The sequence below is a fragment of the Microcaecilia unicolor genome, chromosome 1 (assembly GCF_901765095.1).
Source record: "Microcaecilia unicolor chromosome 1, aMicUni1.1, whole genome shotgun sequence".
NCBI lineage: Eukaryota > Metazoa > Chordata > Amphibia > Gymnophiona > Siphonopidae > Microcaecilia > Microcaecilia unicolor.
Window position 1 is genome coordinate 384,681,022 of NC_044031.1, and position 15,062 is coordinate 384,696,083.

Below are 15,062 nucleotides of genomic sequence, written 5' to 3' on the forward strand. Positions count from 1 at the left end.
CCTACAAAAGCACCCGGTCTGCGGTTCCTCACTACCCTCATCTCCCCCTATGTTCCCGCCCGTAACCTCCGCTCACAGGACAAATCCCTCCTTTCAGGACCCTTCTCCACCACTGCGAACTCCAGGCTCCGCTCATTCTGCCTTGCCTCACCCTATGCCTGGAACAATCTTCCTCAACCCCTACGCCAAGCCCCCTACCTACCCATCTTCAAATCTCTGCTTAAAACTCACCTCTTCAATGCTGCTTTCGGCACCTAACCTTTCGAGAAATATAGTATGCCCTATCAGATCGACTCTACACTTGTGTTTTAGATTGTACACTTGTCTCTAGATTTACACCTGTCTTTTAGATTGTACACTTGTCTTTTAGATTGTACACTTGTCTTTAGATTGTACACCTGTCTTTTAGATTGTAAGCTCCTTGAGCAGGGACTGTCCTTCCATGTTAAAATTGTACAGCGCTGCGTAACCCTAGTAGCGCTTTAGAAATGTTAAGTAGTAGTAGTAAATTTGATAACCAGAGACTGGTTTGGAACTTGGAAGCTATGATGTCTGGACATAATATTCAATGCCTGCTTTACTTTCAATTGGAAGTATCAGATGGGATCTCCTACACACCATGAACACCCTTGTAGAAGCTGGTGAACAGGCAAGCACTGCCCGAACATCTCAGGAGTATCAAAGTATTTGAGGAAACAAAAACTGTGATACACAGGTCCTCTGGGGAGAGGGAAGACACCTATTACTTGCATTTGGAGGGGGAGGGCATCGGAGGGACCATCAGGGGAACATTTCTCTTCAGAGTAAGATTCTTCTAACACAAACCAAACCCCGGACAATTTTGGTGCCAAATTGTTAGATGCCATGACAAAGTCTTCAGACATTTCAATCAATACCATTTGAAATGCTGAGCAAGAACATCAAGTATCCTTCTGTCTAATTTCCTTTCAAAGGCTAAAGAAAACAAAAGTAAAAAAGTGTCTGCAGGAGAAGACAGAATTATCTGCGCAGCCAAAGAACATATATGGACAGCAGTGTTTGGGACCTTTGGAGACTCAAAAAAGCAGAGTCCCGGTCTGGTAGATATAGTTCACCTCCCTGCTCTTAGATTCAATAACATTAGTGCCATGACTTTGGCAACCTTGCTTATGCTTGGCATTAACTTCTTATATGAGCTTGACCCCAAATAATGCTTCTCACAGGCCAAGGAGGAAGAATGGGACAGTTACCTAATTCTCTGATCTGTGCTTCAATGTTGGCTTCTAGGATGAGTGGTGTTCCCTCAACAATGATTGCTAGTGATTGATGCGGTCTCATGGAACAGATACCTTTAGTATTGGTGAGGGAACACCAGTCTCTCTTAGCACATTATCTCAAGTACTATCAATCTCAGAGATTGATAGCTCAGGATTTTTATTTATATTTCTTTACAGATTTATAATCCGCCTAACATACCAGACAGATGATCATTTTAAAGAAATGTTCACATTGGAGAGTAACTTGAGTGAAGCAGTTCTTTCAGTATAGTCGAAAAACTTTAAAGATGGAATACATCAGTCTAAGAAACTATGGAAAAGAATTAAGTAGCAGAGATGGCCTGATCATGCAAGGGGAGATATACCCAAATGTTACAGACAAAAATAGTGTATGTTTGGGTGGAGAGATGTGTACATCTTTTCCAGCAGGCTCTGGAAGATGATTTGTGTCTGTGTTGTCAGACGATATCACCCACATGTGTGACTGGTCATCTTGTATGACCTTCAGGAGCTACTGTATATTACTGTTTTGAAACTAGTGGATGAGGCAATAATATTTGAGTATCTCTATTAACAATGCCATACAAACACCATCCTGCTTAACTTTATTGCCATCAAGATGATCCATATTGCTGTGGAGTACCTGGAGGCCAGCTAGCATTGCTGGATTTGCTTCCAATCTTGCTTGTTGGTGGAGATTTGGCAGGTAACCAGTTGTCACCTGCAGGACCAGCGTGGCTGCCCAGTGGGTCACCCGGGATCATATCAAACTGGTTGTAGGGTGATCCTCCTCGGGTTTTTCCAGGGGGCATTACAGTGCCTGGGATAAAGCAGAACCAGGCAGATTAAACATTGCCATTAATTAACACTCACTTAAATCTTTTCTTTAGTCTTTATTCAGGAATTATTGGCTTCAAATGCCCAGACTCCTAGCAAATGAAGCTCTCCCCTTCACACCCACTTCTGAGGCAACCAATTCTTGTGAAATTTAAGTATCTGATCTGGACGTCATATTTAGTGGTGGTCCCTTGAAGACACTGATGAGCTCCAGGCAACAGTGAATGATTCATCTTTTCCCTGATTCTACAAGGACAAGTGGTGCTCTGCACATATCCGAAGGTCATACCTGAAAACATGCCAACTTTGTGTCTTAACTAATTAATAGTGAGATGCTTTGATGCTGGTATCAATCTAAGATAGGATACCATGTTTTTAGAAATAAAATCCTTCCAACTTTCCCCCTCATTCTCACAAAAGATAAGCAAGTCTCCTTAGCCTAGACCAGAAGTTCTGAAGCTTAGAAGTGGGGAGAAGTTGCCAGTAAAAATTCACAGTCTAATTCAGGAGAGCTTGCAGTATGACCATACATGGGGCCCAAGTTGAACAGCAGCTATAACATCCTGAAAAAGGGTCAAGATATAGACAAGTATAAAGAAATGATAGGGGCTGAGGTGGTGTGGAACACAAGGAATGAAAGTGACAGAGGAGAATAAACTGGAAGAGTGTAGTAGAGCAGATAGCAGGGAGAGAGAAAGAACCAAGAAAGAAATTGGAGGGTGAAAAGTCTTGGAGAGAGAGAAGTGGTCAGCTCATATAACTCTGAGCTATGTGATAAGTGATTAATAGAGTAGAAAGAATTCCCACTTGGAAAGTATTCTATAAAAGAAAGGGATAGCAATTTACAAATGTGGGAAAACAACATTAGGCTAACGTGCTGCCATGCAAAGGATCTGGGTTTGATATTTGAATCTTGTTACTGCACTTTGGTTTGGCAAAGAACCGGGGTGTTGCAAGTTATCATTCAAAGGAAAACACCTAATGTCCAAACTTGGGATGCACATGCACTAGATTTCATAGCAGTCTCGTCTGTACTATCTGACCAAGGACTATCAACTCTGACAACTGGACTAGACAGGAAAGGGTTAAAAATGGAGAAAACCCTGGGTGACTACAAGTGAACGCATATAGTACTGCTGGCTCAGCCTTAGCTACAAATCAAAAAGAGCAAGAGGAAACTGATGTCCCCCCTTTCCCCCAAAAGTGAACCCCTTATTCTAGGCTGTAAGGGAGCTCTCATTCTAGATGAACAGGTTGGAAGCTCCTAAGGCCCATATAGCCTTTTAGTTCCTTTCACTCAAGCCAAATTTAGTCTCTCATACACAATGGGGTCTCTGATGAATGCTGTCCAATGACTGAGACCTTAATGGCTGAGCAGAATAAATTGCTTTCACAGAATCAAGCCGATAGATCCTACACCTTGAGCACCATTTCAACGTGTACCAAGCTTCCATAAGTTTATAACTTTGCTAAGCTTTAAGCACAGTACTGACTGCTAACGGTTTGCTATACTGCAATCTCTTTTTCATTTTTTCTGTTTTGTTTTTTTTCAGTTTACAATTTGATAGCACTGCAGTCACTGTAGCAAAAACAGAGAAAATTCAACATATCTAAAAAAATGTTTAATTTTACATTTGATTTGTAGATCTCTTTCAACTTCACAACAATGCAATCATATATTTTTTTTTAATTAGAAGAGACCACAAGGCCACCGGGGATAGGGGGAGGGCGATGCTTCCAGTGGCAGAAAGGCAGAAGAAAAGGTTGTATTAGTCTTTTGATGTCTCCTGCTACTCGTGTGGCCAGCCAGGACCTATCACATTAAATCTTCTCTTCCACCCCAGGTCCTTATTTCTTCCTCTCTTTTCCTGTGCGACGTACTTCCTGTTTCCACAATGGAAGGGGACATGGCAGGAAGAGGATCTGCGGTGGCAGAGAGAACAGTTAACACAGTTAATGTGATAACATGGGTTCAGCGGCCAGCAGCACACATGAGCATGACTGCAGCAGCAGGAGAGGAAAGAAGACACTGAATGAGGATTAAAAAAGGTGGGGGGGGTGTGCTGAGAGTGCACACACAGCTAAGGACCGTGGGAGCCAAAAAAACTCACAGCATATCTGGTGGTTTCTGTTTCCTCATCTTGGGGCCTTTGGCAACAACAGAGAGCAGAGCGGAAGAGGCAGCTGTCCAAGCCATTATTGCCCAGAGCCAGACTCAAGAGCTTGCTCTGTACCAAGACTACTACTGCTTCAGTAAGTAGCGGGGGGGGGGGGGGGGGGGCTTATGATTGTTTGCCCTATGCTGGGCTTTGTCTCTCTGTGGCCCTGGGAGAGAAAGGTCTGTTTAGTGCCTGGTTTGACTCAGAATTCACAGGCCCTGGTGAAGTTGTGGTCTCTGTGTGGAGTGAAGCCTGGATGGTCTGAGTCAGAACTATGGTTTTAAGATTCCAAGCAGAACCCCATTCCAGGATGATCACTACAATGACCCAACTGAATATGTTTGGAGGGGAAGGGGTAGAATAAGTAACTGGAGAAAAAAAAAATTCCTAGCTAGTGCAAATGAAGGTTCATGGTCTGGTTTCAGCTAAGCTGGAGAGAAAAAGAGATAGAAAATAACAGATGGGTTAAAAAAGGAACCCCACCTCCAAATCCCAAATTAAGGTTTAAGGTTCTTAGAAACTATCCATCATAGTTTCTCTGGATATTCATACTCCCCTTTTGATATGTGTAAAATATAAATTCCATGCTTTAAAATATTCTTGTTTTTCCTGATTGCTATCAACAGTTGTGTTGTAAAGTAAAATGAGAGGAATAAAATAAAAAATAAAAAATATATATAGAATTATAAATAAATATACATTTAATAGGAAAAAAGGCCCTCCCAACTGAACAATTCCTAGAACCAATAAACCACTTTATTCTTTGAGTTTCCTTAGAAAGCTCAGGAAAATTACGAGTTTTACAATTCAAAAATAGTTGATCATGATGTCTAAAGAAAAGTTTCAAAATTCAATCTCTATTTGTAAGTAAGGCAAAGACCACAATCAAAGCAGCTGGAGTTACCAATTATGAATCAGATATGTCAAGAAACTGTTAATTCCATTACATCCATTTGCAATCCTACTTCCTGTTGCATTTGTAAACTCCATTTCACTTCAGGAAGATAATACATCCTTATTAAAGGGGCGTTTTGTCTTCTGCAATCATTAAAAATTCCAGAAGTTTTGAGGTGGGACCATAAACAACTTTGAAAAATTCAAAATTCACAGGTTTAACTGACATACTGTCTATAGCTTCCACCTTCAGCTGTAACAATGTGAGATATTTAATAACAGCTGACTGAGAAACCTGAAGTGTGTCCAATGAATGTTCAGTCTTATCCAACTGATATTTTATTAATTACATTCTTGAGTCACTTTCTGCAAAAAAATTTAACATTGCCCCACTCAAGAAGCTAATGGGTTAACTTCAGGCAGCAACAGATCAGTCACCACCTTATAGATACAGTCCAGTGTAGTCATAGATGGCCTTACAGATAAAGAATTTCAAAAAGTCAACAGCAAATTTAGAGAAGAAACTTTAATCTTCACAGCTCTCATAGGCTCCCTTGAACCCATGGCAGCCTCCAGTTTTCTTTCTTCCTATGACGGGGTTTATAAGACATTGCCCCTCACCCTTAAGAAAAGTCCCTCTAAGTAGCCTGAGCCACCTTAAAAGCACAGGTTCTGCCCCAGGAGGGAGTAAGCTGGGAGAAGCGGAGTCACAACCGGGAGGTCAAAAGGCAGGGCCAGGTAGAAGTTAAGGGAGCCCAGGGAGGAAAGATGTGAATCCCCACTGTGTGTTACTGAAGTGTCCATTCAATAATTGTGACCTGGCTGAGGTAAGCCATTGCTACTTTTTGAATTGACTTTGCAAGTCTGTTTGCGGTCTGGCGGAAGCCAGACCTGGAGTCTGGGAAGGAACCTAGAACCTTGTAGGCTGTGTTTGGGGCATGGCAATCCAACAGCCGTGGGTTGTGTTTGGCCTGCTGCCAGAGGCCTGCCTAAGACTTTGTTGCTGGACTGCAGAACGTTTCTCACTCTATTATCTCAACCACCACCTCCAGAGCTCTCTCTCTATATAGAGGTTACACACTATATTACTATTTTTTCACCCAGTAACCACTAAAGTTTTTTAAATTGTTTACAAAAATATTTTCAGATTCTTACAAACCATTTATTCATCTTTATTATAAATCAGATATTTCCATGAAAATGTAAACCTATTTTCTTCAACTCCTTCATACACACAATCATTCACTCATCCCTTACTCCAATGAATTTAATCACATGACTTTCCAAATACAACAAACCAATGCTTAAACACAAGTCCATGGGTAAGACATAACACAAAATATGAAATGTCTAATTCAATGGATAAGTCCTTTTATCTATCCTTACTCCAGTGTTCCTTTTCAAATTTTTAATCCAAATGCTCCTTTGTAGTATCTCAAATCAATGTGCACTGGTTAAATACAGTTCAGGTTAATTATTCTTCCACTGTATTCAAATCTGTAATCCAAGTATATAATGCTGAAATGTCTCTAACTCTTCCCATTCCGGTCTCGTGTACACTTTGATTCAAATGGCTTCAATTCCAACCTTAGAATTCCTACTTCATAAGCACTGAATAAGATCACCGCTCATGGATTAAATCACAGCTTTGCATCCATTTTTCAACACCGCCAAACCCGACGCTCTTGTAGCGTTTCACCCGAAGGCATCATCAGGGGTTTAACTGCGAGAAAATAGGATAGCATCATGGAAACCATATACAATTTATTCTAACTAATTTACAATTTTTTAACACTTTCTACACACAGCGAATGCTACATACCTGTAGAAGGTATTCTCCGAGGACAGCAGGCTGATTGTTCTCACTGATGGGTGACGTCCATGGCAGCCCCTCCAATCAGAACACTTAACTAGCAAAGGCCTTTGCTAGTCCTCGCGCACCGCGCATGCGCAGCCGTCTTCCCGCCCGAACCGGCTCGCGTTCGTCAGTCCCATATGTAGCAAGACAAAGACAAGGGAAGACACAACTCCAAAGGGGAGGTGGGCGGGTTTGTGAGAACAATCAGCCTGCTGTCCTCGGAGAATACCTTCTCTACAGGTATGTAGCATTCGCTTTCTCCGAGGACAAGCAGGCTGCTTGTTTTTCACTGATGGGGTATCCCTAGCCCCCAGGCTCACTCAAAACAACAAACATGGTCAATTGGGCCTCGCAACTGTGAGGACATAACTGAGATTGACCTAACAATTTTTCCAACTAACTGAGAGTGTAGCCTGGAACAGAATAAACATGGGCCTAGGGGGGTGGAGTTGGATTCTAAACCTCGAACAGATTCTGAAGCACTGACTGCCCGAACCGACTGTCGGGTCGGGTATCCTGCTGCAGGCAGTAATGAGATGTGAATGTGTGGACAGATGACCACGTTGCAGCTTTGCAAATCTCTTCAATAGTGGCTGACTTCAAGTGGGCCACTGACGCTGCCATGGCTCTAACATTATGAGCCGTGACATGACCCTCAAGAGCCAGCCCAGCCTGGGCGTAAGTGAAGGAAATGCAATCTGCTAGCCAATTGGATATGGTGCGTTTCCCCACAGCCACTCCCCTCCTGTTGGGATCAAAAGAAACAAACAATTGGGTGGACTGTCTGTTGGGCTGTGTCCGCTCCAGATAGAAGGCCAATGCTCTTTTGCAGTCCAATGTGTGCAGCTGACGTTCAGCAGGGCATGAATGAGGACGGGGAAAGAATGTTGGCAAGACAATTGACCGGTTCAGATGGAACTCCGACACAACCTTTGGCAAGAACTTAGGGTGAGTGTGGAGGACTACTCTGTTATGATGAAATTTGGTGTATGGGGCCTGGGCTACCAGGGCCTGAAGCTCACTGACTCTACGAGCTGAAGTAACTGCCACCAAGAAAATGACCTTCCAGGTCAAGTACTTCAGATGGCAGGAGTTCAGTGGCTCAAAAGGAGGTTTCATCAGCTGGGTGAGAACGACATTGAGATCCCATGACACTGTAGGAGGTTTGACAGGGGGGGCTTTGACAAAAGCAAACCTCTCATGAAGCGAACAACTAAAGGCTGTCCTGAGATCGGCTTACCTTCCACACGGTAATGGTATGCACTGATTGCGCTAAGGTGAACCCTTACAGAGTTGGTCTTGAGGCCAGACTCAGACAAGTGCAGAAGGTATTCAAGCAGGGTCTGTGTAGGACAAGAGCGAGGATCTAGGGTCTTGCTGTCACACCAGATGGCAAACCTCCTCCATAGAAAGAAGTAACTCCTCTTAGTGGAATCTTTCCTGGAAGCAAGCAAGATGCGGGAGACACCCTCTGACAGACCCAAAGAGGCAAAGTCTACACTCTCAACATCCAGGCCGTGAGAGCCAGAGACCGGAGGTTGGGATGCAGAAGCGCCCCTTCGTCCTGTGTGATGAGGGTCGGAAAACACTCCAATCTCCACGGTTCTTCGGAGGACAACTCCAGAAGAAGAGGGAACCAGATCTGACGCGGCCAAAACAGAGCAATCAGAATCATGGTGCCTCAGTCTTGCTTGAGCTTCAACAAAGTCTTCCCCACCAGAGGTATGGGAGGATTAGCATACAGCAGACCTTCCCCCCAGTCCAGGAAAAAGGCATCCGATGCCAGTCTGCTGGGGGCCTGAAGTCTGGAACAGAACTGAGGGACCTTGTGGTTGGCTCGAGATGCAAAGAGATCTACCAAGGGGGTGCCCCACACCTGGAAGATCTGGCGCACTACTCGGGAATTGAGCGACCACTAGTGAGGTTGCATAATCCTGCTCAACCTGTCGGCCAGACTGTTGTTTACGCCTGCCAGATATGTGGTTTGGAGCACCATGCCGTGACGACGAGCCCAGAGCCACATGCTGACGGCTTCCTGACACAGGGGGCGAGATCTGGTGCCCCACTGCTTGTTGATGTAATACATGGCAACCTGGTTGTCTGTCTGAATTTGGATAATTTGGTGGGACAGCCGATCTCTGAAAGCCTTCAGAGCGTTCCAGACCGCTAGTAACTCCAGGAGATTGATCTTCAGATCGCGTTCCTGGAGGGACCAGCTTCCCTGGGTGTGAAGCCCATCGACATGAGCCCCCCACCCCAGGAGAGACGCATCCGTAGTCAGCACTTTTTGTGGCTGAGGAATTTGGAAAGGGCGTCCCAGAGTCAAATTGGACCAAATCGTCCACCAATACAGGGATTTGAGAAAACTCGTGGACAGGTGGATCACGTCTTCTAGATCCCCAGCAGCCTGAAACCACTGGGAAGCTAGGGTCCATTGAGCAGATCTCATGTGAAGGCGGGCCATGGGAGTCAAATGAACTGTGGAGGCCATGTGGCCCAACAATCTCAACATCTGCCGAGCTGTGATCTGCTGGGACGCTCGCACCCGCGAGACGAGGGACAAGTTGTTGGCTCTCGCCTCTGGGAGATAGGCACGAGCCGTCCGAGAGTCCAGCAGAGCTCCTATGAATTTGAGTCTCTGCACTGGGAGAAGATGGGACTTTGGATAATTTATCACAAACCCCAGTAGCTCCAGGAGGCGAATAGTCATCTGCATGGACTGCAGAGCTCCTGCCTCGGATGTGTTCTTTACCAGCCAATCGTCGAGATAGGGAACACGTGCACTCCCAGCCTGCGAAGCGCCGCTGCTACTACAGCCAAGCACTTCGTGAACACTCTGGGCGCAGAGGCGAGCCCAAAGGGTAGCACACAGTACTGGAAGTGATGTGTGCCCAGCTGAAATCGCAGATACTGTCTGTGAGCTGGCAGTATCGGGATGTGCGTGTAGGCGTCCTTCAAGTCCAGAGAGCATAGCCAGTTGTTTTCCTGAATCATGGGAAGAAGGGTGCCCAGGGAAAGCATCCTGAACTTTTCCTTGACCAGATATTTGTTCAGGGCCCTTAGGCCTAGGATGGTACGCATCCCCCCTGTTTTCTTTTCCACAAGGAAGTACCTGGAATAGAATCCCAGTCCTTCTTGCCCGGATGGGACGGGCTCGACCGCATTGGCGCTGAGAAGGGCGGAGAGTTCCTCTGCAAGTACCTGCTTGTGCTGGAAGCTGTAGGATTGAGCTCCCGGTGGGCAATTTGGAGGTTTGGAAACCAAATTGAGGGTGTATCCTTGCCGGACTATTTGGAGAACCCACTGGTCGGAGGTTATGAGAGGCCACCTTTGGTGAAAAACTTTCAACCTCCCCCGACCGGCAGATCGCCCGGCACTGACACGTTGATGTCGGCTATGCTCTGCTGGAACCAGTCAAAAGCTCGCCCCTTGCTTTTGCTGGGGAGCCGAGGGGCCTTGCTGAGGCGCACGCTGCTGACGAGAGCGAGCGCGCTGGGGCTTAGCCTGGGCCACAGGCTGTCGAGAAAGAGGATTGTACCTACGCTTACCAGAAGAGTAGGGAACAGTCTTCCTTCCCCCATAAAAACGTCTACCTGAGGAGGTAGATGCTGAAGGCTGCCGGCGGGAGAACTTGTCGAAAGCGGTATCCCGCTGGTGGAGCTGCTCTACCACCTGTTCGACTTTTTCTCCAAAAATATTGTCTGCTCGGCAAGGGGAGTCCGCAATCCGCTGCTGGATCCTATTCTCCAGGTCGGAGGCACGCAGCCATGAGAGTCTGCGCATCACCACACCTTGAGCAGCGGCCCTGGACGTGACATCAAAGGTATCATATACCCCTCTGGCCAGGAATTTTCTGCACACCTTCAGCTGCCTGACCACCTCCTGAAATGGCTTGGCTTGCTCAGGAGGGAGCTTGTCCACCAAGCCCGCCAACTGCCGCACATTGTTCCGCATGTGTATGCTCGTGTAGAGCTGGTAAGACTGGATTTTGGCCACGAGCATAGAAGAATGGTAGGCCTTCCTCCCAAAGGAGTCTAAGGTTCTAGAGTCCTTGCCCAGGGGCGCCGAAGCATGCTCCCTAGAACTCTTAGCCTTCTTTAGGGCCAGATCCACCACACCAGAGTCGTGAGGCAACTGAGTGCGCATCAGCTCTGGGTCCCCATGGATCCGGTACTGGGACTCGATCTTCTTGGGAATGTGGGGATTACTTAGAGGCTTGGTCCAGTTCGCCAGCAATGTCTTTTTTAGGACATGATGCATGGGTACTGTGGACGCTTCCTTAGGCGGAGAAGGATAGTCCAGGAGCTCAAACATTTCAGCCCTGGGCTCGTCCTCCACAACCACTGGGAAGGGGATGGCCGCAGACATTTCCCGGACAAAGGCCGAAAAAAGACAGACTCTCAGGAGGAGAAAGCTGCCTTTCAGGGGAGGGAGTGGGATCGGAAGGAAGGCCATCAGACTCCTCGTCAGAGAAATATCTGATGTCCTCTTCCTCTTCCCACGAGGCCTCACCATCGGTATCAGACACAAGTTCATGAACCTGCGTCTGAAGCCGTGCCAGACTCGACTCCGTGGAAACACGGCCACGGTGGGAGCGTCGAGAGGTAGACTCCCTCGCCCGCACCGGCGAAGCTCCCTCCGCCGACGGGGAGCCTTCCTGGGAGGCGACCGCAGTCGGTACCGCAAGCGGCACCGATGTCGGAGACCTCACCCCGGGCAAGGGGCCAGCCGGCGCCTCACTCGACGGTACCGGTGGCGCAAGCACCCCCGGTACCGGAGGGGAAGGGCGCAACAGAGACTCTCGTGCAGAGCGGCTGTGGAGAAAGTCATGGAAGCTGATGCAGGCGTCGAAGTCAGAGTCTGTTCCGGGCGTGGAGGCTGTTCCGGGCTGTCCCAGGTGGAGCGCATCGACACCTCCTGAACAGAGGGTGAGCGGTCCTCCCGGTGCCGATGCCTACTGGGTGCCGACTCCCTTGGCGACCCAGAGCTCTCGGTACCGATGCGGGAAGGAGACCGGTGTCGATGCTTCTTTGACTTTTTCAAACGAAGCATGTCACCGGAACTTCCCGGTACCAACGAGGAGGACGTAGAATCCAACCGTCGCTTCCTCGGGGCCGATGCCGAAGAAGGTCGGTCTCGGGGGGGGGGGGGGGGGGGGGCTGTACCGCAGGAGCCCTCAGGGTAGGGGGAGACCCACCCGAAGGCTCACCACCACCAGCAGGGGAATGGACAGCCCTCACCTGCACTCCAGTCGAAGCACCACCGTCCGACGACATCAGCACTAGTGGAGGTCCCGGTACCACCGACGCAGCCTTTCGATGTCTCGGTACCGACGATGCAGAGGGTCGATGCCTCGATGCAGTCGATGCCGAGGTCTTGAAGCAGTCGACGTCGATGCACTCGATACCCCCGGTGCTGCTGCCGAGGAAGAGCCCAAGAACAACACGTTCCACTGGGCCAATCTCGTTACCTGAGTCCTTTTCTGTAAAAGGCGCAAAGACTACAGGCCTGCGGGCGGTGCCCAGCCCCCAGACACTGAAGACACGACGCGTGTCTATCAGTGAGCGAGATTACCCAGGCGTACTGGGTGCACTTCTTGAAGCCGCTGGAAGACTTCGATGACATGGGCGGAAAAATCACGCCGGCGAAATCAAAACTCGTAATGGCGGTAAAGGCACCAAAAATAGGGAGAGAAAAACTCGAACCGAGGCCTCAAAAGGGCCTACCCCGAAAATGAAAGGAAACTTAGCGGGGCAAAAACTGGAAACACGGGAAAAGACTGAAAAGGTCTTCATCCAAGTTCCTTTTTTTTTTTTTTTTTAAGCAAAAGCTCAAAGACGCGCGAGGGTCAACTTGAGGGGCGCGAAACGGCGCAAACACGACCGTCCCGAGCGCGGACAAAAGAAGACTGACGAACACGAGCCGGTTCGGGCGGGAAGATGGCCGCACATGCGCGGTGCGCATCGGCGCGCGAGGACTAGCAAAGGCCTTTGCTAGTAAAGTGTTCCGATTAGAGGGGCTGCCGTGGACGTCACCCATCAGTGAGAACAAGTAGCCTGCTTGTCCTCGGAGAAAATACATTTATACTTAATAGCAGCTCTCGCAGGAACGATCGTCCACAGGGGTCTGCACAAAAATGGCGCCGCTGTACGATATAACGCCAGCGCATGCGCTCTCAGCATATAAACCCTGACCTAAACCAGAGACTCCTCTCCTAACATCACTCTTACAGCCCGGCCCAATCTACTTCTTTATTCAGGCCAGTGGGCTGCACTGTTCGCCACTCATATATAAATCGTTGTTCAGTACACAACATTTTCTGCAAAATATCACCCCCTCGTTCCACATCAAACTGTACCAAAACCACAAATTTAAACTGATCTATAGAATGATTAGCAGCAATCCAATGATCAACTAATGGCATGTCCCTCTTCTGCAAACGAATATTACTTAAATGCTACGCATTACCTCGAGCACTGTGAAGGAACAGGCCCGAGAATCTCTTTAAATACTTACTTTTGTGTTTCACTTCATTTGTTTGGCTGTATTATTTCACCAGTCATGCCCAACTCCCCCCTCCCCACTTGGGGTAACATAGTAAATGACGGCAGAAAAAGACCTGCATGGTCCATCCAGTCTGCCCAACAAGATAAACTCATATGTGCTACTTTTTGTGTAAACCCTACTTTGATTTGTACCTGTCCTCTTCAGGGCACAGACTGTATAAGTCTGCACAGCACTATCCCCGCCTTCCAACCACCAGCCCCGCCTCCCACCACCGGCTCTGGCACAGACCGTATAAGTCTGCCCAGCACTATCCCCGCCTCCCGCCACCGGCTCTGCCACCCAATCTCAGCTAAGCTCCTTAGGATCCATTCCTTCTGAACAGGATTCCTTTATGTTTATCCCACGCGTGTTTGAATTCTGTTACCGTTTTCATTTCCACCACCTCCCGCGGGAGGGCATTCCAAGCATCCACTACTCTCTCCGTGAAAAAATACTTCCTGACATTTTTCTTGAGTCTGCCCCCCTTCAATCTCATTTCATGTCCTCTCGTTCTACCGCCTTCGCACCTCCGGAAAAGGTTCGTTTGCGGATTAATACTTTTCAAATATTTGAACGTCTGTATCATATCACCCCTGTTTCTCCTTTCTTCCAGAGTATACATGTTCAGGTCATCAAGTCTCTCCTCATACGTCTTGTAACGCAAATCCCTTACCATTCTCGTAGCTTTCCTTTGCAGCGCTTCAATTCTTTTTACATCCTTCGCAAGGTACGGCCTCCAAAACTGAACACAATACTCCAGGTGGGGCTTCACCAACGACTTATACAGGGGCATCAACACCTCTTCTGCTGGTCACACCTCTCTCTATACAGCCTAACAATCTTCTAGCTACAGCCACCGCCTTGTCACACTGTTTCGTCGCCTTCAGATCCTCAGATACTATCACCCCAAGATCCCTCTCCCCGTCCGTACCTATCAGATTCTCCCCGCCTAACACATACATCTCCCGAGGATTTCTATTCCCTAAGTGCATCACTTTGCATTTCTTCGCATTGAATTTTAGTTGCCAAACCTTAGACCATTCTTCTAGCTTCCTTAGATCCTTTTTCATGTTTTCCACTCCCTCCCGGGTGTTACAGATCTTAGTATCATCTGCAAATAGGCAAACTTTACCTTCTAACCCTTCGGCAATGTCACTCACAAATATATTGAACAGAATCGATCCCAGCACCGATCCCTGAGGCACACCACTACTCACCTTTCCCTCCTCCGAGCGAATTCCATTCACCACCACCCTCTGGCTTCTGTCCGTCAACCAGTTCCTAATCCAGTTCACCACTTCGGGTCCTATCTTCAGCCCATCCAGTTTATTTAAGAGCCTCCTGTGGGGAACCGTGTCAAAAGCTTTGCTGAAATCTAAGTAGATTACGTCCATAGTTCGTCCCTGATTCAATTCTCCTGTCACCCAATCAAAGAACTCAATGAGATTCGTTTGGCACGATTTCCCTTTGGTAAAACCATGTTGTCTCGGATCTTGCAACTTATTGGCATCC

General features: G+C 47.5%; 1 protein-coding gene across 1 annotated transcript in view; it reads right to left on the reverse strand.

Moving 5' to 3' along the window:
• The window catches only part of TNRC6B (trinucleotide repeat containing adaptor 6B), a gene marked incomplete at its 5' end in the record, with an annotated part of 663,786 nt that overhangs the window by 162,145 nt on the left and 486,579 nt on the right, over window positions 1–15,062 (reverse strand). The window contains 1 exon segment of the mRNA XM_030210577.1: window positions 1,900–2,076. Coding sequence (XP_030066437.1) covers window positions 1,900–2,076 — 177 coding nt within the window.